The 21,384-nt window shown below is 41.8% G+C and overlaps 1 protein-coding gene across 3 annotated transcripts in view; it reads left to right on the top strand.

Annotated features, from left to right (window-relative positions):
- pi4kaa (phosphatidylinositol 4-kinase, catalytic, alpha a) overlaps nucleotides 1–21,384 on the top strand; it is a 49,562-nt gene that overhangs the window by 1,867 nt on the left and 26,311 nt on the right. For all 3 annotated transcript variants that reach the window (XR_013503187.1, XM_078270946.1, XM_078270945.1), the window contains exons 2-28: nucleotides 3,554–3,670; nucleotides 3,794–3,887; nucleotides 4,723–4,811; nucleotides 6,681–6,753; nucleotides 7,870–8,117; nucleotides 8,587–8,653; nucleotides 9,161–9,309; nucleotides 9,409–9,474; nucleotides 9,562–9,658; nucleotides 9,770–9,961; nucleotides 10,048–10,148; nucleotides 11,110–11,239; nucleotides 11,321–11,447; nucleotides 11,845–11,940; nucleotides 12,029–12,212; nucleotides 13,138–13,238; nucleotides 13,702–13,870; nucleotides 14,458–14,508; nucleotides 15,111–15,219; nucleotides 16,337–16,473; nucleotides 16,551–16,684; nucleotides 18,049–18,131; nucleotides 18,224–18,294; nucleotides 19,578–19,702; nucleotides 20,796–20,877; nucleotides 20,982–21,065; nucleotides 21,212–21,301. Coding sequence is in view for 2 of the 3 variants with exons in the window: in XM_078270946.1 (XP_078127072.1) it covers nucleotides 3,554–3,670; nucleotides 3,794–3,887; nucleotides 4,723–4,811; nucleotides 6,681–6,753; nucleotides 7,870–8,117; nucleotides 8,587–8,653; nucleotides 9,161–9,309; nucleotides 9,409–9,474; nucleotides 9,562–9,658; nucleotides 9,770–9,961; nucleotides 10,048–10,148; nucleotides 11,110–11,239; nucleotides 11,321–11,447; nucleotides 11,845–11,940; nucleotides 12,029–12,212; nucleotides 13,138–13,238; nucleotides 13,702–13,870; nucleotides 14,458–14,508; nucleotides 15,111–15,219; nucleotides 16,337–16,473; nucleotides 16,551–16,684; nucleotides 18,049–18,131; nucleotides 18,224–18,294; nucleotides 19,578–19,702; nucleotides 20,796–20,877; nucleotides 20,982–21,065; nucleotides 21,212–21,301 (3,066 nt within the window). In the remaining variant the exon portion in view is untranslated. The remainder of the gene's footprint in view (nucleotides 1–3,553; nucleotides 3,671–3,793; nucleotides 3,888–4,722; nucleotides 4,812–6,680; nucleotides 6,754–7,869; nucleotides 8,118–8,586; nucleotides 8,654–9,160; nucleotides 9,310–9,408; nucleotides 9,475–9,561; nucleotides 9,659–9,769; nucleotides 9,962–10,047; nucleotides 10,149–11,109; nucleotides 11,240–11,320; nucleotides 11,448–11,844; nucleotides 11,941–12,028; nucleotides 12,213–13,137; nucleotides 13,239–13,701; nucleotides 13,871–14,457; nucleotides 14,509–15,110; nucleotides 15,220–16,336; nucleotides 16,474–16,550; nucleotides 16,685–18,048; nucleotides 18,132–18,223; nucleotides 18,295–19,577; nucleotides 19,703–20,795; nucleotides 20,878–20,981; nucleotides 21,066–21,211; nucleotides 21,302–21,384) is intronic.

Here is a 21,384-nt window from a genome sequence, read left to right as displayed (position 1 = left end):
TCTTGTGTTCTGGTAAACTTAAGTCCGATGAAAGAAGGCACGGGAATTAATAAATTGGAGTCAGATTTGATTGCCTTAGGGCCTTATTTTTACATAATTCCCTACAACAGCCAATCACCAGCATTATTGGATCTTGGTAGAAGCATGCTGCGTGCTAATGGACCTTTTTCACAGCAGACATTTTGACTTGTCATAGAAGGAAAAGTACAACACCAGGGCCTCTCCTAAGTGGAACGCAGCCATCATTAATGGTTCTGAATACACCTGTGCTTTTCCTACTGTGACACGTCATCATGTCTGCCGTGAAAAAGGTCTATTGGATGGATTGGCATGCAAATGGTAGAAGCATGCTGCGTGCTTATTGGCTCACTGACGCTGATGAGATTTACTCCTTAGGTATTTATTAAATGTGGTATTAAATGACGAGAGATTTTTTTGATACTCGATACTATGGAGACAATTCAGTCGGTGCCTAAAAAGTTGGAAGTTCATTACCCAGCCCTAATCTTGCAAAATATGTTAGATGAAGGTCTTTCAGAATGATTTCAGTGTTTAATGGCATCGAGGGGGTTGAAATAACGCGGTTTCACTCACTCAGGAGGTTAGGATTTGTGGTCAGGGATTAGGGCGTGCCACTAGACACGTTTCTGAAATACTTCAAACGAGCAGACAGAGTTTAAAGTGATTTAGAAAACACACCCACAGAGATTTAAATGGGGAAATGTTTTTGTCCTAAACAGGAAGTATATCTTATGATGAAAGAGCTGTGGTAGCAATAATGCAGTGAGTGTGTTATTCTCTGTGTTATGGGCAGGTGTGACTGTTTCTGCTTTTTTTTATGTCTATGTAAGGAGTTTTAAAATGTGCTTGTTATGCAGGTCTGCATAAGCACACTTCACAAGTATAGCTACAAGCATCAACCGTCTCTTTGACCTATGTAGTGGGGTGTGGGGAACGCAGGCCCCACGATACAATATTATCACGATTTTAAACGTATTGCGATATTCTGCAAGATAATGCAATTTATTACCCGTTTTCCAACTTCAAATGATGTCCCCCAAAGGAAAACTTTGGCAGGATACATTTTTTTTCTGTTTGTTCATCTCACTTCAATTTTATTGCTGCAGATATGGATTGCAATTATGCAATTTATATAATGCAAATATTGATACTCGTTTAATAGTCGACTCGGAAGAAAGCGAACGTTTTGACAATAAACTCCATCAACACAACAGTATGTGGAGTTAAACTGGACGGGCCCAATAACCTCTGAATAGTTCTACTTGTTGTTAAATTGCAATGTGAGCGGCAGCTCAACATTGTGCGCCTGCCCCATTTCTGATACCGTGGCGGCAGAAATTTTGCCATGGCGGGCCGCCACTACACAATCTACACGGAGGAAACACTGTTTTCATTAGAATGATTTGTGTCTTATAAGCACTGTTTCCACTGGATCAATAAGAGGTTTAGGTGTTGTCTTAGCACAGCAGGTTTAGTTTGCGAAAAAAAAAGAAGGTATTTTAGTTGTATGCCCATTGTGTTGCAGTTTTGGCACTGAAAAACATGAGAGTTGACATGATCTTTAGCTTTTGAAATCCAGTGTTAGATCTCCCTTAAATTCCCCTTCATGGCCGCTCTTATCCTTCAACATTATCATCTTAAAATATTCTCTGTGTTGAGTATGGATTAAAACACAGGGACTAGTGATCTCACTCTCTGTTAGGGCTGTGCAGTTAATCGAGTTGTGATCGCGATTTCGTTTCATAACGATCACAAAAACAACGTCGTTGAGAAAAACGATTATTTTGCAAGTAAACTCTGATTTTGTCTTGTGTTCAGAAGGGGAATTTGAAAACTGCTGGGAAAAATGTTAAAGGAAATTTCACAATTCGAGGTGTTTTTGTTTAACTGTTTTACTCCTTTTTTAAGTTCAGTAAATGCACCATCTTTCCAAACGTCAATGAGTAATTGTGTTAAATAATCGTGACTTCAATATTGACCAAAATAATTGTGATTAGGATTCTTTCCATAATCGAGCAGCCCTAGTCTCTCTGTGTAATCATTTCATTAATATTAATGTCTCTCAGAGCTTAAGTCTGGCCCTTCAGCATGAGGCTAATTAATGCCAGAGGCACGTTTGGCTCGATTCCATTTAGGCCAACAAAATCATTCTCGCTAATAGAAGCAGACATGAGCGATGTGTCTTCTTAAGCCTTGTGGGTACGACAATTCTGTAGGCCTACTTTTATAAGATTGTATCCAAATTAGGGGTAGACCGTTTTTTTTGGGGCAGTTTGCAGATAATCTGTATCGGCGTTTTATTTGCCTGATAACTAATAAAGTTAATTAATTAAAAAGTGTAATACGTTGGCTCGGCTACAGCTCTGTGTCTGTCCCTCTGCTCCAGTTTCACTCCACACACACACACACACACACACACACACACACACACACCACTATCTGACTCTGTGTTACTGGGTATTATGTTGAAAGTTTCCAATTTATTAAACAATTGCTTAAAGCATTTTAAACAAGGTTTTGTGTTGGAGTTTGTAAAGATTTTTATTTTCACTGTAAATGCATATCGGTTCCAAATATCGCTTATCTGTTTCACTAACAATTAATTGATTGATTGATTGATATTTTTATTTACGTGTCATGCCACTAAGTGGCCCATCCCACACGGAATTACATGACACCAATACAACAGTAATTAATTCAACAGCTTCGGTCCAATGGCCACACACAACATTCTCCGCTTTGCACAAAACCAGGGATGCACCAAATCCAGGATTCGGCTTTGGATTCGGCTGAATATTGGGTTTTTTGACGGGGTTCGGTTTCTGCCGAACCGTAGACATTTTTTCCACCGAACCGAACCCTGCGCTTGCACTACGCGCGCTACGCTAGTCAACGTAATGACGCCGCCGTTGACTACGGGAAGGTGTTTACGTAGGTGGAGCGTTCAATGCAGCAGGCTGTGAGAAAGTGAAAATGGAACTGGTGAGCAGAAAAAGTGTTGTTTGGCAGTACTTTCAGTCAGAAGAAGGCCGTTCAAGTCCAGCTACACGTTCAATCTGCAATGCTGATTAGTCTGGTGGTGGCGAGGACCCTAAACAATACACAACATCACCGCTGTTACAACATCTGGTATGAAACATCTGGAAGAATACGAGCTGTGATGAAGGAATCTACAGACAGCAGCCAGAATGCAGCAACTTCAGGTACGGCAAAGGAAGGACAGTCACAGCTAAAAGCTTGTGTTAACCAGACCATGGACTGAGGATGGGAGGAGGATTCGGATTCGGCAGAATCTTAACCAGTGGATTCGGTATTCGGCCGAACCCCAAAAATCTGGATTTGGTGCATCCCTACACAAACCAAAGAACAAATATATATCTAATAATCTAATCTAATAATCGGTATTGGTATCGGTCTTAAGAAACAGTATCATCGATACCTAATCCAAATCATTTATGCTTACAGCTCATCTTAATCGAGTTAGCAGTAGCTCTGACCCATGTGTGTGTGTGTGTGTGTTGTCCTCCCACAGGTCCAGAAGCTGCTATGCATGTGTCCCGTGGACTTCAGAGGAGTCTTCCAGCTGGATGAGAGGAGGAGAGACGCTGTCATTGCACTCGGCATCTTTCTGGTTGAGTCAAACCTGCAGGTAAAACATAGTACTTACTTACCTCTTCACTCCATGATACATTTGTGGAGCTAACGGTGATGTAACAGTGGTAACTCTATATATATATACTGTATAACATGCTGTGGAATACTTCTGTTGCAGCATAAAGATACTATTGTCCCCTACCTGCTTGGGTTGCTTAAAGGGCTTCCTAAAGTCCAGTGGATTGAAGAAAGCTCCGAACGCAAAGGAAGGGGTAACTATACACCTGTGATTTTGAAACAATATTAACCCTTGTGTAGTCGACCATTCAACCATGCACTTGTCGTCCTCCCGGTCAAATCAACACTTTTCCTGACGTTTTCTTTCGTCACTTTTGGCGTTTTTTCCAGTGTTTTTGCCGCTTTTTTTGACGTTTAACGCTTCTTTTCACAACCATGTATTTACACACACACACACACACACACACACACACACACACACACAGCCACACAAACACCAACTTATTACTAGTTTTACCCTTATTTTTGGAATTCATGTTCAATAAACCTAATTTATAGGAAATTATACCTAATACTTGAGTTAAAAAAAAAGCAGAAATGATGAATTATTTAGACTAATGTTAAAGGAAAGATAATCACAGACTGGTATTATGTCAACGTTCAGTTGAGATACTGTTTAGAAACATTTCAACAATTTTTTTTTTCAAATGCTAAAAAATTTAATAAAACACCCAAAATTCATACAATTTATTCATGAATACAATTTAGGGTGCAGTTTTTTTTTTTTTTTTTATATTCCCTGTACTAACACATGCACACATATGTCCACACATCCTCATTTTATCTATATTTTTGTGATTTATTTTATGCCTTTGTTGTGTCCATGCTGACTTGTACTGTCTGTACTGTCTTTTGTAATTGCTCATAATATTATTTTTTTCCTCTTCCTTAGGTGAGATTCCTTCTATAAGCCCCTAGGGGAAATCCTAATCTCACCTGCACAGTATTTTTCTTGTTGTGTGTTCTGTTTTCTTGATTTTCATTGTGCAAGTAAAAAAAACCAATTCAAATAAACTTCCTGTCCTGCAGAGATCCTTCCTGTCGCAGAGAACTTCACCTTTGGTCTTGTAACACTCCTCTCAGACGTTGCCCAACGTGATGAGACCTTCAGAGGACAGGTGAGTGTGTTGCCGATATTGTTCCTTCTTCTCACGCCGGCTGTGTAGAGACTCCTTCTCGACGATATTCCAATGTGAGAGATCTCCCTGCAAATCTGTGCAAACAGAAAACTTGAAGATTAAGCTTAATCTGATTGTTGACAATGTAGAGCAGGGGTTCTCAAACTTTTTTCAATAATGTACCCCTTTTGAGTTGTTTCTTTAAGCCAAGTTCCCCCTGACCAGCACTAATCATTTTGGTAGAAAAAAAGGTCTCTATAAAGAGGAACAATACAGCGCTGTCAGCGACAGATTTACTAAACAACAGCCTTGTAACTGAAAAAACATTTAAATGCTGATGAGAAAAGGAGACACAATCTGTAAAAAAGACAAAACCTTGTAAAAAGATGGTAGAAAGAAGGAAGGAAGTAAGGCAAGAATAAGTCGATAATAGTATCACAATATTCTAAAACAGTGACATAACTTCAAAAAAGGAAAGTAGAAGGAAGGAGGGATAGAATAGGTCCAAAGAAGGCGACACAAATGTCACATACTGGTAGGAAGAAAAAAAAGTCTCCATAAAGAGGAACAATGTTCTGGACAACAGCCTTGTAACTATTAAACATGTTGTTAAATATCTCACGTACCCCCTGCAGTCCTGTAAAGTACCCCTAGGGGGACACGTACCCCCATTTGAGAGACACTGGTGTAGAGATAGAGAGGAAACATGGAGAGAGAGAGATACTTTTATATGCCCTTTAACAACTAAATTCCCTTATTTGGATGCTATCCCTCTGCTGCAGCTCAGCGAAGTTACGCTGTCTGTGGAAACATGAAGAAAGAAGTTTGTACTTAGAAGACTGGAAGTTTGGGGGAGACCCACTTCAGCTTCAGCTGTACTGTAGAATTTATTTTTGCACAGAACGAAGACTTTTGGAAAAGTCATGGATTTTGTTGCATTTGATTAAATGAATTGTTCCAGTAATCTTCTGTGGATATCTATTTTCTGTATCTGTTGATGTCAACAGCGTTTGGTTTACCAGCACGTACGTTTCTTCATTTTCTCCCACGTGTTCCGTGTCTCCCTCCATCTATGCCAGCTAGCTGAAATGAGTTTGAACCTGATACGTTTATATAACGCCAGGCAAGTGTACATTTGTTATTTCATGGCTCTAAAACAACAGATACATGACGGACACAAGTCATGAAATATGATGTAGTATGTGCACTACATATACGTATGTTGCCACATTTCTTTGCAGACTTGCATCCAGAAATGTGTTCATAATCAAATATATTAAGAAGCTCTGTTTCCCCTAATGCTTGAAAACCATTGCCAGAATGTTCAATTGTTTGTAAAGCACTTTTTCAAGTGAAGTGCAACGTATTGACTGTGCCTGTAGTTTGAAGTATGTGAAGTGAAGGTGAACGTAACCAACTACTAGAGATTAGAAAAGGTTGCTGTTTATGTTCATACAATAATAAACATTTGGAGTGAAGTATACTACACAGTTCTGTTTGTGTGTATACGTTGTGAATAGTCATGGAAATTGTATTATGGGTCCTTGAAAAGTCATGGAAAGGGCGCCCAGATAGCTCAGTTGGTAGCGCGGGCGCCCATATATACAGAGGTGTACTCGTCGACGCAGCGGGCCCGGGTTCGACTCCGACCTGCGGCCCTTTGCTGCATGTCATTCCTCCCTCTCTCTCCCCTTTCATGTCTTCAGCTGTCCTGTCAAAATAAAAGCCGAAAATGCCCAAAAGAATCTTAAAAAAAAAAGGAAAAGTTTTCAACTATTGTCCATGAAAATGTGCAGGAACCTTGTAAATACTGTCTTGGTGATGTGGATGGTTGAGTCAGAGAATGTGATGATGTTACACCCTTGTCAGATCCTGGAGGCGGTCATGGACATCATGCAGGTCCTGCAAGATATCTGCAAGAATCCAGAGGCTCATGATAAAGGTACCGACATAACATAACTCTTGTTTCCTTTGTCACCCCCCCTTACGGTCTGCTGTTTTTTGTGGACTTTTAAAAATCAGTTAAAAACCTACCTTTTTAACCCTCCTGTTGTTTTTCAAAGTTTCTACATCCGAAATTTGGGTTTTCTTTCAAGCGAATTGCCCAAAAGTAACATGCATTGTTCCATACAACGCTCTTCTCGGGTAAAATGAAGGGTCAGATCACTACCTTCGTAGAATATTGTTTCATAGTTTTTATAAAATGTTATAGCATTTGAAAAAAAAACAATGAAATGGTTTCTAAACAGTATCCTGACTAAACTTTGACAGTCTGTTATTATCCACTCAATTGTAACTATTTGTCGAAATAATTCATAATTTCAGCTTCTTTTTTTAACTCAAAAATGAGGTATAATTCCATAGAAATGAGGTTCATTCACCATGAATAATAAAAAAAGAAAAATTGTAAAACTAGTGGTAATAAGTTGACGATAGTGGTGAATAAAAAAAAAGGGTTGACAACACAAGGGTTAAACAGGCTTTTAGTTGACCTGTCTGCACTTTATTTTTTAAAGTATTACCTTGTAATGTTGTGGTTTATTGTGTTTTTAATATGAATCATCTTATATGTTTTTACTTCTGTGATAAACGCTAAATACAGGGTTCATACGTTTTTGAAAAAACCTGGAAAAGTTATGGAATTTGAAAAATGCAAATTCCAGGCCTGGAAAGGTTTTGGAAACATAAAAAGACCCAGAAAGTTTTGGAAAAGTCATGGAATTATTATTATTAATAACACAGCATAATAATATGTGATTAATAAATGTATTTCACGTCGTCCTAACCTCACCGTTCTATTCGGGGCGCGATATTACGACTCCCACTATGAACTACATACATTGTCATTCATTTTATTGTTAAACCTCTGAGGGGGAAACTTCAACACAGATTTTTATTCTTATTGTATAATGTCGACTGACATTTTCAGGAATACATAGTCATGGAAATTTGCCAAAAGGTCATGGAAAGGTATTGGTTAAAATAAAAAAAAAAAATTACTCTCTGCAAAGATTCTGTTTTCATCTGCTCTACCCTCCGTGACCCTTTTTCTGTGCAGAATACCTGTGCAGGTACACTGTTCCCACCCTGCTCGGTGTTGCCCGAGCTTTTGGCCGATACAGCAACACCGACGAGCCGCTGCTGTCCAAGCTGTTCCCCCGAGCGGTTGCTCCCGTGCCGCCTACGGCCGATGATAGCGATGCGACGCGCCGACGGTCCTTCAACGACTTCCGCTCCATCCTGCCGAGCTCTTTGCTCACGGTGTATCAGGAAGACACTCTAAAACGTAAAGGCTCCAGCCAACAGGTATGGGTTATTTGGGAAAAGGAGAGAAACAAACCTGAACCTAACCTGTAAAAACCTACATGTCTTCACTAGGGCTGCACAATATAGATATCACAAAAGGCTGCAACATATCGCGATAGGCACTATGAGATTTTTTGTGTTTAGTTGAAAGAAAATATCAGTTTAAAAATCTGCAAATTAAAATGTAACTCTCTTTTTTAAGCCTTTTATGTTCAATTCAAGCTTCAATTTGTTCAACAAAAGAATGTTAGAAATGATTTCCTTGTATTTGTTTTAAATTCAACAAGCACTCTGTTGTATGTTAGAAGAATACTTAAAGCAACAGAAAGTCAGAACTGAGTACACTTTAATATCTCTTTATATATCGCAAGTAATATCGTTATCGTGATATTCAACAGCGTACATGGCATATTTTCCTCATATCGTGCAGTCCCTAGTCTTCACATACACCTTTTTTATGTGTTTTCAGGCCAGTCCAGAGAGAGAATGTCTGACCCCCATCTCACCTGCCGACGCCTCTGCACAGTACTTTGAGGGTAAGTACCCGGAGCAGAAGCAAGGGTTCAACAATAATGGTTGCCCGATGGCCCCGGGGCAAGTAAAAACGCTGCGTCGGGCAAGTAGATATAACGACCCACTTGCCTGTTCGGGGCATCATCGCATCATAAATGACGTTCTCGTTCTCTTGCCCCCCCCCCCCGTTGGAGAATGCTTGTTGAATGATTTGAACGGCAAATGACGGCACGTTTTTTTCAACATTTGCTGCTTTTTTCCTGCGTTCTTTTCTGTTTTTTCAACGTTTTTTTCCGAAGTTTGACCATTTTTTTTCGATGCTTTTTTTTGTTTTTTTTTATGATTTTGACACCACAAAAAAACTGTTTTTTGGCAGGGGGTTTGTCGACGTTTTTTGCAAAGTTTGTTGAAAATTTGTATTGGGGCCAGTAAAAATTAACCGGACAAGTGGAAAAAAATAAATAAATCTTAACGCTGAACCCTGCTCTCTAAGGGAACATGCTTGTAATACTTCTGCTGTCCCTCCTCAGGCTCCTACCTCCCTGATGGCAGCGCAGTGGACCCCGAGTACTACTTCTCTACCATCAGCTCCAGCTTCTCCGTCTCCCCTCTTTTCACCGGAAGCAGCTCTGGAGAGTTTCACGTCCCTCTGGATATGCTCCGACAGCTCCTGCAAATGGTTAGCAGCCCCACAGCGGCAGAATAGACGCATTTGATATGAAGAGAATTTGATGCAAGATGCAAATTTGAAATTCATTCACTTGTTTCTCTCAAATAGGTTGAACTATTTGTCTCGGAGTCGTTTCTAAAATCACTGGATGACTCCTTGGCAGAACTTCTGGAGGTATGAATCTTAAGTCACGACAGATGTTTGTCTTTTTTTTTTTTTGACACAACTGTTCATTGAGACATTTCTGCTACTCTCTTGCAGTTGACTCCTGGTCTTCGTCTCTACTACAAAACCTTCAGTGATTCTCTGTATGTGGCCATATTTAAAATGCTAAGAGACACTCTGTACAATTTAAAAGGTATAGAATCCCAGTTTTCCCCCTCTTGTCTTCAAATGATTCCAGAATTAGGCCACAAATGTGTCTTCTAAAATACTAAATAATAAGGATGAGTTTTTCTGTGTTCACCAGACCTTCAGACAGACTTTGTGAAGGAGGTTCATGACTTTGTGCTGGAGCAGTTCAGCAGCAGCCAGTCGGAGCTGCAGAGGATCCTGCACGATGTCGAGTACCTCCACAGTGAACTGAGCCCGCTCAAACTGCGCTGTCAGGCCAACGCCGCCTGCGTGGACCTCATGGTGTGGGCGGTTACTGAAGAGCAGGGTGAGAAATCACTTGGTTCAGACAGGAAGTCATCTGCCTCAGAGGTCATCTCTGCAAAAGTTCCCTCTCTTTATTGTTTTCACCAGGAGCTGAGAACCTTTGCACCAAACTATCAGAGAAGCTGCAGTCCAAGACGTCCAGTAAAGTCATCATCGCTCACATGCCGCTCCTCATTTGCTGCTTACAGGTAACTGCTTGTTTGTTTGTTTTTTAAACAAAAAAAAGGAAAAATGAGAAGATTCTTTTGTTAACCTTATAATCTTTGCCAGGAACATGTCACATACTGTATTAAAATGTTATCCCTTTCTCTGTGTCATATTTATACTTTTCCGTCCGACTGCCCGCCCTCAGACCGAGCAAGTCAGGCACACCAAGCCGATAATCTGCCATCGGACAATCTGGCGAGGTCGGTGACTCGAGTCTGTTCGGTGTGTTCCGTGCCATCATCCGTTGGAGGGGCCGTCAGCCTTCATTTTGGCCGACCTGACTTGCTGGGTCGGCGGGCGGGCAGTCGGAATCAATGACCAATCTGATTGGTGGAGTTCTGGCCCTTTACTAGCGAATCAGTGCACTTATGTTAGCGTGACGAACGGCTCTCAAAATCGGACGAAAATCTTTCAAACTGACCTTTGTCGATCTAAAATGAAGACAGATTCAGCAACTGCACGGCCTATTTCTCGCTTAAAATGTTTTCAGAAACACGTTTCGGTGAACTATCTTCGTAAAATACGAGATCGTATTCTGAACGAGCCGCCATTATGCTCGGTTGTAAAATCCGGGAGGAGCCAGACCCACGTGACGCGTTCGTCCAATCAGCTGCCGGTTTTCATTTTTTTGGGGCGACAATACAGATTAGCTCCGCCTGCTGTTGTGGAGACGTATTACGTCTCGTGCCCGCGCAGAACGTACGCTCAAGTCGACGTAGCGTCGGTGTGTTCCGAGGGACTTTTTTGACCTCGGGGAGACTGATCAGTCTGACTGCCTTTCCTCCTGACGGTCGGCGGTCGGGTTGGTGTGTCAGGGCCTTTAGTTTGAACTTACAAACAGCTGCTGCAGCCTGCTCCAGCTGTTTTTGTTTTTATAAAGCCTGGATGGAGAGCAGCCGTAGTTGTTAACTAATACACACACACACGTGTCTGTGTCCACAGGGCTTGGGTCGTCTGTGTGAGCGCTTCCCTGTGGTGGCCCACTCTGTCACCACGTCACTGAGAGACTTCTTGGTGGTGCCCTCACCTGTTCTGGTGAAGCTGTACAAATACCACAGCCAGTACACTCCAGGTAACTGAGCGCTACATCATTCAATAGCAGTGGTATTTCCAGTTTGACGTTTTCTTGACAAATCCTCATTTGTTTTCAAAGCTGCTGGTGAAATAAAGATCCATGTAACCAACGAACATTCCCAGTCCACACTCAGTACCCAGAGCAAGAAGAGCCAGCCCTCCATGTACGAACAGCTGCGGGACATCTCCATCGATAACATCTGCAGGTGAATTCGCCCACATACACACACTTGGACAGCGTATGCGCACCGTGGATGTAATAATACCTGGATACAGCGTTCGAGGCGGAGCCCCGTTCATTCCTATGAGAGTTGCTCAGGGTGCATGAATAATAATTCTTTAAGTGGGTATATGGAAATCCTGGAGCTTTCTTAGTGGGTATACTGCGTATACCTGCGTATCACGTAGACTACACCTCTGACTGAGTCTTTTTGGGCCCTTTGGCATCACGTGACAGACATAGAAGTTGTAATCCCACTGTTTGGCTGCTATGTCTAATAGGCTTCAAAGGCCGGCACACTTCTTAGGGACCTGATGCACACACACACGCACACACCGATACGAACACACCCTTTACTCTCCAATCTGTCCCTCTGTCCTCAGGTGCCTGAAAGCCGGACTGACTATGGATAATGTCATTGTCGAAGCTTTTCTCGCCAGTCTGTCTAACCGTCTCTACATCTACCAGGAAAACGATAAGTAAGCATCATGTTATGCTACAGGTGAGAATGAAAAGTCTTGATTTGAGAGTGTGTTTACACTATCGATGTTCCCGTCTCTTCCCCAGGGACGCTCACTTGATCCCAGACCACACCATCAGGGCGTTGGGTCACATCGCTGTGGCTTTACGGGACACCCCCAGAGTAATGGAGCCCATCCTCCAGATCTTACAGCAGAAGTTCTGTCAGCCTCCCTCCCAGCTAGACGTCCTCATCATAGACCAGCTTGGCTGCATGGTCATCACAGGCAATGTAAATATATATATATAAATATCTCTATTGTAGAGCTGCAAAGATTAATCCATTAGTTGTCAACTATTTAAACTAATCGCCAAATACTTTGATAATCGATTAATCAGTCGATTTTTTTTTTATTTTTTTTTTTTTTTAGTAAGAACTTCTCTGATTCCAGCATCTTAAATGTGAAAATCTTCTAGTTTCTCCTCTCCTCTGTGACAGTAAACTGAGTATCTTTGAGTTGGGGACAAAACAAGACATTTGAGGACGTCATCTTGGGCTTTTTGGGAAACATTTTATTGACGAAACAACTAAGCGATTAGAGGAAAATAATCAACTATAAAAAAGAATCGTTAAGGCCTCTTTACAGTCGCCGTTCCCGACCTGTCGCGCGACAATGTGACGTCAAAATGACGTAGATCTCGCTGGTGTGCCAGGATTTAAAGTGGCCAGAGGTCGCGCACCACTCAGCATGGACGAGTTCGAGGGCAAGCTTTCTGAGCAAGTGCGCCAATAGCAACTGCATTCTACTGGTACTGGATGCCAGGACTAGAGGGACTGCAAGTCTCTGTTGTAAACTTACTGGGCTAAGATGAGTTATTTTATGGTGAATGAAAGGCTTGATCCGACCAAGTAGGTCATCGAATCGTTGTGCAGACATTCTGAAGTATTCAAAGTGCGAACATTCCACCTTCTTGCAACTAGTACTGCGACCACCGCGCGCGAGTATAAATAGTTACAGTTAAGTAATAGTTAAGGCGCTCCCATGACGTCACACTGTCACACGACAGGTCGGGAATGGCGAGTATACCGCTCGCTTTAGTTGCAGCCCTACTCTATTGTTTATGCATATACAGAACTTATTTAAAAGCGGTGTGAGTTTTAGCTAATGTAAACCCTGACCTATCTAACCTCCTTACTTTTCTCTTTTTTCACTTAGCAATACATCTACCAGGAAGTGTGGAATTTGTTCCAGCAGATCAGTGTCAAAGCCAGCTCCATGGTCTACTCTAACAAAGACTACAAGGACCATGGATACAGGTGAGCACCATCTTAACCCTCCGAGACCCGCAGGACCGCAGACGATCTCGGCCAACATTACCGTCTTTAAAGGAACACGCCGACTTATTGGGACTTTAGCTTATTCACCGTATCCCCCAGAGTTAGATACGTCCATACATACCCTTCTCATCTCCGTGCGTGTCGTAACTCTGTCTGACGCCCCCACTGCTGTATCTCAACTGAATCTTTAAGTTTCCAGCTTTCAGATGTTGTTCACCACTTTTATGTGTCCTATTCTGTTGGCCTGCTATCTCCGCCTAAAAAAGACAAAAATGGGTCTATGGTGGGCCTCTAAGGGTTTAATGACACAATTGCAGTCCTTTTGGAGTTGTTGAGTACATATGAAAGTGATGCATAAAGTCGGAAAATATGCTATTCCTCTGTATTATTCACAGCTTGTCCCGAGAGTCTAGTAAATGAATGTTCCCTCTCCCGTATGCAGACACTGTTCCTTGGCTGTGATAAATGCTCTGGGTAACATAGCAGCCAACCTGCAGGCTGAGCAGATGGTCGATGAGCTGCTGGTCAACCTGCTGGAGCTTTTTGTTCAGCTGGGTTTAGAGGGGAAGAGAGCCAGTGAGAGAGCCCCAGACAAAGGCCCGGCTCTTAAGGTATCGCACACACACACACACACACACACACACACACACACACACATATACAAACAGCAGCAATGAGAACGCAGTGTTGGCACAGAAGAAAAGTTTTTTCTGACACAACATTTGCTGCGGTGCAGTGCAGCCAATCGAAAGCATGCAAGCGTACACACACCAGCTAGAATATTTTGTAGTGTGTAAATTATTTCTCAAAGTGCCCTGATGCAAAACTATTGCGGCCAGCCCTGGTGGTTTAGGGGTTTTAAAGTGAAGTTGCAGCCGCAGTGCCGTGCCCCTCCGCCCCCTCCTCTCTCTCTCACTCTCTCTCACTTTCTCACTCTCTCTCACTTTCTCACTCTCTCTCACTTTCTCACTCTTCGAGAGCCAGCATGGTGTTGCACTCGGTTGTATAACATGAAAGTGATGGAAGTAGTTGTGTGAAGAATGAAAAAAGAGAGCTTGAGAGAGAAGAAGTTCAAACCCTGCCCCCCTTGGCCAATCACTAAAGTGTGTGTTTGTTTTGGAAAGTTACAGAAATTGTCAGATTTAACAAGCCCTTCATTTGAATCACACTGATCTCCTCTCCGCTTTTGTCTCTTTAGGCATCAAGCAGTGCTGGAAACCTCGGTGTCCTAATTCCAGTTATTGCAGTGGTAAGTGCTCTGGATATTTCCAACATTTTCAGCTTTTATCACATTGTCTTTATTACCTCCTCCCTCATTTAGCATGTCAAATAGTGTCGAAACCTAGAAGGGCTGCAACTAACGATTATTTTCATAGTTGATTAATCTGTTGAATATGTTCTCGATTAATGGATGAGTTGTTGTTGTTGTTGTTGTTGTCTCTAAAATGTCAGAAAATGGTGAAAAATGTGGATCAGTGTTCCCCAAAGCCCGAGATGACGTCCTCAAATGTTTTTGTCCACAACTCAAAGATATTCAGTTTACTGTCACAGAGGAGAGAAGAAACTAGAACAATATTCACATTTAACAAGCTGGAATCATAAAAAATGACTCAAACTGATGAATCGATTATCAAAATAGTTGGCGATTAGTTTAATAGTTGACAACTAATCAATTGATCTTTGCAGCTCTGAAACCTAGTACATATACATTTTTTTATAAAAAGGTAATTCCACTTCTTTAACATCTAAGACTCGACGATGATGCCCTAGAAGTATATCGCTTTAATGCTCTTCAGTAACTTCATAACCACAGAGATCTATTTTCTTTTCCTCTTCTTTCTCTGCTGTTAGCTGACTAAGAGGTTGCCACCAATTAAGGAAGCAAAGCCGCGTCTGCAGAAGCTCTTCAGGGACTTTTGGCTCTACTCTGTTGTCATGGGATTTGCTGTTGAAGGCTCAGGTACCTCCTCCCCCCAGACATCTAATCTGGCAAACCGTTTAAATTACATTTTTCAAACACCACCACCCTAGGCACCTCACAAGCCCACTCCTGGCACCCCTTCATTCTTCCATCCTCTTAAATAGAAGCGATGCATAATCTTGAACTGAATAAGGCGAACCCTCACATGGCGTGACATAGTTTTAAAGTGCTCATATTATGCTCATTTTAAGGTTCATAATTGTATTTAGAGGTTATATCAGAATAGGTTTACATGGTTTAATTTTCAAAAAACATCATATTTTTGTTGTACTCCACATTGCTGCAGCTCCTCTTTTCACCCTGTGTGTTGAGCTCTCTGTTTTAGCTACAGAGTGAGACCTCTCACTTCTGTTCCATCTTTGTTGGGAGTTGCACATGCTCAGTAGCTAGGTAAGGACTACTAGCCAGTCAGAAGCAGAGTATGAGGGCGTGCCCTGACAGTAACTACGTAAGGACTACTAGCCAGTCAGAAGCAGAGTATGAAGGCGTGTCCTGACAGTAACTAGGTAAGGACTACTAGCCAGTCAGAAGCAGAGTATGAGGGCGTGCCCTGACAGTAACTAGGTAAGGACTACTAGCCAGTCAGAAGCAGAGTATGAGGGCGTGCCCTGACAGTACATAGGTAAGGACTACTAGCCAGTCAGAAGCAGAGTATGAGGGCGTGCCCTGACAGTAACTAGGTAAGGACTACTAGCCAGTCAGAAGCAGAGTATGAGGGCGTGCCCTGACAGTAACTACGTAAGGACTACTAGCCAGTCAGCAGCAGAGTATGAGGACGTGCCATGCTAGCAGCTAGGTGAGCATTATTACGTGTGTTACAAAGTGACGCACGTTCATTATGGAAGTAAAGGCTGGACTACAATAGAGCTGTTTGGAGCAGTTTGTGAACAGTGTTTTCTGTTGGAGATGGTAAGTCCCTTTGGGGGGGACTTTGGGCTTTTTCACTTTGTAAACCTATAACATGCACAAAAAAGTGCAAATATATAACACAATAAAGGAAAGGGGAAAAAGCCAAAAAGCATAATATGAGCACTTTAATATTCCTACAGATTCTGTCCCACTCCTCATCAAGTTTTGTTGTTGTTGAACTCTGCAGGTCTGTGGCCAGAGGAATGGTACGAGGGAGTTTGTGAGATTGCGACCAAATCGCCGCTGCTCACGTTTCCCAGCGGGGAACCTTTACGCTCAGAGCTGCAGTACAACTCTGCACTGAAGAATGACACTGTCACTGCGGTACGAGAGAACACACATATGCACAACTACGCTCACGTAAAGTACGCGTTAGTTTATGGTTCATTGTTGTATTTCAGGGGGAGCTGAATGATCTGCGTAGCACCATCATCAACCTGCTGGATCCTCCGCCGGAAGTGGCTGCGCTCATCAACAAACTGGACTTTGCCATGTCCACATATCTGCTGTCTGTTTACAGATTGGAATACATGAGGTATGCCAACACGTCTACATCGTATATATTAGGGCTGCTCGATTATGAAAAATAATAATCAAGATTATTTTTGGTCACTATTGAAATCAAGATTATTTAACACGATTACTCATTGTCTTTTGGAAAGATGTTACGTTTATTGTATTTATTAAGGGTTGGGGGACAAAATCGATACAGCATAGCGTCTCGATATTTTCCGTGGCAATACTGTGTCAATACACAAGTATCAATCTATTATTATTATATACGTGTTGGTCAGTTTGTCTGCTTGACAATCCCATTTTGCAGCAATAAAACTGAAGTGAGATGAACAAACAGAGAAATGTATCTTTTCAGATAAAACAAGATGTTAACAAAGTTTCCTTTTGGGGACATCATTTGGAATTGGGAAAAATTTGAAGTTGGGAAAAAAGGTAATACATTGCAGAATATTGCAAAAATGTTTAAAATCACAGTAATATCGTTTTGTGACATAAGCATCGTGATCGTGAGGCCTCTGGTGATTCCCACCCCTAGTAATTATAAGTAAAAAAAAAAAAAGCTGTGAAATATCAACAGTGAAAACACCTTGAGATGGGACATTTCCCTTAATACTTTTCCAGTTTGAAATGTCTTTTTAAAATTTCAGAACACAAGACAAAAGAGTTTACTTGCACAATTGTTATGTGCAAAATAATGTTTTTTTCTCTTATTACTCTATTATTGTACCCTGGAAATCGAGAGTTCTCGCAAGATCACAATTAGAATTAGCTCAGCACTCTGGCATTCAGTAATGATGCTCATTAACTATGCCCTGGTAGCCGAGCTGCACCAATCACATCGGTGTATCTGATGTAGGCGGGCCAGAGGCAGACTAAACGGATGGCGACAGTTTAATCTACCAGTTAGCTCCGCTGATAGCTAAGCGTACGGGGCTCTGGTTCCGTCACCCCGTGTACTGTTGTGATTGGTCGTGGTGTTATCCAATTGCGTGCTTGGTGCTGCCCCTCGAGTTGGGCCATTTTCATTACTCAATGCCAGACCCTTAATCTTTCAGATTTGGGTCTGGATTTCCAGGCTAGTATTATTGTGATCGTTGGGGAAACAAAATTGTAATCGTTCAGCTCTAGTATTTCATTTCAAACCTTTATTTAAAGCTCGGGGCACATTGAGGGAGACCCTTATTTCCAATGGGGCCGAGTAAACAGCATGTACTTCAGCAACTTGCATTATAATACTAATTACCATATTATTTAAATTACAACAGATAACAAAAGTTTGAACAATCGGGTAAAACAGACACAAAACATATATTGGCTTATGTGCTTGAGCGTGTTCAGTGATTATATTTTGATATCTACTTTTTATTCATTTTTATCTGTTAGGATGCTGCGCGCTCTGGACTCTGAGCGCTTTCAGGTCATGTTCCGATACTTTGAAGACAGAGCGATACAGAAGGATAAATCTGGTAAGCAGAAGGAGAAAAAAAAAGACATAAAACCTGTACTATTACTTTTTTTTATTCTATGCATTAATGTTTAATATTTTAATTCTTTCCAGGCATGATGCAGTGTGTGATTGCCGTTAGCGACAAGGTTTTTGAGGTCTTCCTGCACATGATGGCTGACAAAGTAAGGAAGATGTTTTCACTGAAGAAGAACTCGTATCCTGTTTAGAGGGTGTTTAGATTCTGACCCTCTGGGGGATTTTTTTACTACAGGGTCTGAGATGCTTTTTGTAACATGTTGTGCCCCTGACAGTTATTTGCAGAAGGCTTTGTAAATACCACTAGTGTATCTTAATTCAAGTTTAAACAATTGTTTGATTAGTTGATTAACAGAAAATTCAATCTACAACTAACTAACTAAACTATTTTGATAATCTGTTGTTTTCCAGCAAAAATAACTAAATATTCTCCATCTTCTCAAAAGGGGAGCATGCCTATGTTCCCAGAGCCCTATGTTCCCAGAGCCCTATGTTCCCAGAGCCCTATGTTCCCAGAGCCCTATGTTCCCAGAGTCCTATGTTCCCAGAGCCCTATGTTCCCACAATCCTATGTTCCCACAGTCCTATGTTCCCAGAGCCCTATGTTCCCACAGTCCTATGTTCCCAGAGCCCTATGTTCCCAGAGCCCTATGTTCCCAGAGTCCCTATGTTCCCACAGCCCTATGTTCCCACAGCCCTATGTTCCCACAGCCCTATGTTCCCAGAATCCTATGTTCCCACAGTCCTATGTTCCCACAGCCCTATGTTCCCAGAGTCCTATGTTCCCACAGCCCTATGTTCCCAGAGTCCTATGTTCCCAGAGGGCCTATGTTCCCAGAGTCCTATGTTCCCACAGGGCCTATGTTCCCAGAGTCCTATGTTCCCAGAGCCCCTATGTTCCCACATTTCTAAGAATTCTTTTTTCACTGAAAATTAGGCCCTATGTTCCCACATTTTCATAAATCTGTATCAGATTTTATCCCCTTTTCTCCCAATTTGGTAGCCAATTACACCCAACCTATTAACCAGTAGCAATGGACTACAGATGGAATGTAACCCTAACATAGGGCCTAATTTTAAGAAAAATCTTAGAAATGTGAGAACATAGGGCCTAATTTTAAGAAAAATCTTAGAAATGTGAGAACATAGGGCCTAATTTTCAGTGAAAAAGAAATTCTTAGAAATGTGGGAACATAGGGCTGACCCCCTCAAAAGTGACGATTTGTTGCTTTTCTCTGATTTATATCATTGTAAACTAAGCTTTACTAAACTTTGGTCTGTTGGTTGAAACAAAACAAGACATTTGATGACATCCCCACATGGGCATTTTGCGCTACTTTCTGATTTTTTTATGGGACCCAACGATTAATTGAGAAAGTAATCGGCCGTTTGTTGCGGACCTAATCTTCACGAAATGTTATATTTTCAGCCAAAGACCAAAGCCCATGAGGAGGAGCTGGAACGCCACGCTCAGTTCCTCTTGGTCAACTTCAACCACATCCACAAGAGGATCCGCAGAGTGGCTGACAAATATTTGTCTGGCCTGGCTGAAACGTGAGAGGGCATCCATAGTACACATGCACATTTACTCAGAATACTACACCGACTCTTTTACTAACCCCTGTGTTGTCTTTCATTCGACCATGCACTTGTTGTCCTCTCGGGTCAAAACTAGGGCTGTCCCTAACGATTATTTTTGTCATTGCTTAAAGGTGCAGTAGGTAAGACTTCTAAAACTAACTTTCTGTCATATTTGCGGAAACTGACCCTATGTTCCAGTAGAACTACATGAAGCAGGTCATTTAAAAAGAAATCCACCGCTCCCTGTTCAGATGCACCAATCAGGGCCAGGGGAGGTGTCTAACTGTTCAGATGCACCAATCAGGGCCAGGGGAGGTGTCTAACTGCGCGTCAATCACTGCTCACGCACACGCATTCATTCTCCCTTGTGGGGGGCGGGGCTTAGGAGACCGTCTTGGGCTTTAGCAGAAAGGGGGGAGGGACTAAGAAGTTTGTTACCTACGGCACCTTTCACCATCTTTAACGAGTCATTTGCATATTATTCTAAAGACTTTTGAACTGAACTTTGGAGAATCAATATTTTAACTTAAGTACTTGACATAAAACTGGCTAGGACATGGATTTATTTCAGCACTGGAGTAATATGCAGTTAAGATAATCACTGGCAAATGTATTTTTGCATCAGTGTGGGGCAAGGAAAATAATTGAAACACAGGGCTCCAGCCTACGTAAGTGGCCTGAAGTTTATACTTGTGCCTTGGTGTATGCGTCGATCTCTTAGAGAGAATAGCAGGGCCGGCGTGTGTGTGTGCGTGGGGAGTGCGTGGTAGAGCGAGTGAGAGAGTGACGGGGATTAGCTTTGGAGCAAAGAAACAAAGTGCCTCCCCTGTTCTTTCTGACCACGGTGGGTGAAGTAGAGATGGAGTAGAGATCCAATCTTTTGTTGCACGTGCGGAGCGCGTTGTATGGTATCATCCGTGTTTTGTTTTTTTGGGTAATTAAAATGAGGTAGTTAAAAAAGAAACCCATATTTCTGATGTCTATATCTGAATTTGACCTGAAGACAACACAAGGGTTAACTGTTTAAAATGCAGTAGCGTCAACAGTATTTTCTCTCTCTCCTCAGTTTCCCCCACTTGTTATGGAGCGGCCGTGTGTTGAGGACCATGTTAGACATCCTGCAGACACTTTCCCTCTCACTCAGTGCAGTAAGAGACGTCTACTATGCATCACTGTAGCATCTACCTTTTCAGTCTGTCTTTATACTGAATACACGTGTCATACCATGTCATTAATAAGGATGTTTTTGCAGGACATTCATAAAGACCAACCTTATTACGACATCCCCGACACGCCATACAGAATCACTGTCCCAGATACATACGAAGCCAGAGAGGTAACGTTGTTTTTATTCAGAACAAATAATTCATCGCTTACCTTATTCAGTACTCCCCACCGTATACTTTCTTTTCTAATGTGTCTCCGTCTGTATGTGTAATTCATTTAAAATGATCAAAGACATATTGGATCTTAAACTTTTAGAGCATCGTGAAGGATTTTGCTGCCCGTTGTGGGGAGATCCTTAAAGAGGCTATGAAGTGGGCGCCATCTGTGACCAAATCACACCTGCAGGTAACATTTATTTTTGAAACATTAAAGGCAGGGTTGGAAACATTTTCCAATACACCCTTTTGGGTTACACTTTACTTGAAGGT

This window comes from Sander vitreus, chromosome 16 (genome assembly GCF_031162955.1).
Source record: "Sander vitreus isolate 19-12246 chromosome 16, sanVit1, whole genome shotgun sequence".
Taxonomy (NCBI): domain Eukaryota; kingdom Metazoa; phylum Chordata; class Actinopteri; order Perciformes; family Percidae; genus Sander; species Sander vitreus.
The sequence above is the reverse complement of the archived record's forward strand: the minus strand, read 5'-3'. Positions and strand labels throughout refer to the sequence as shown.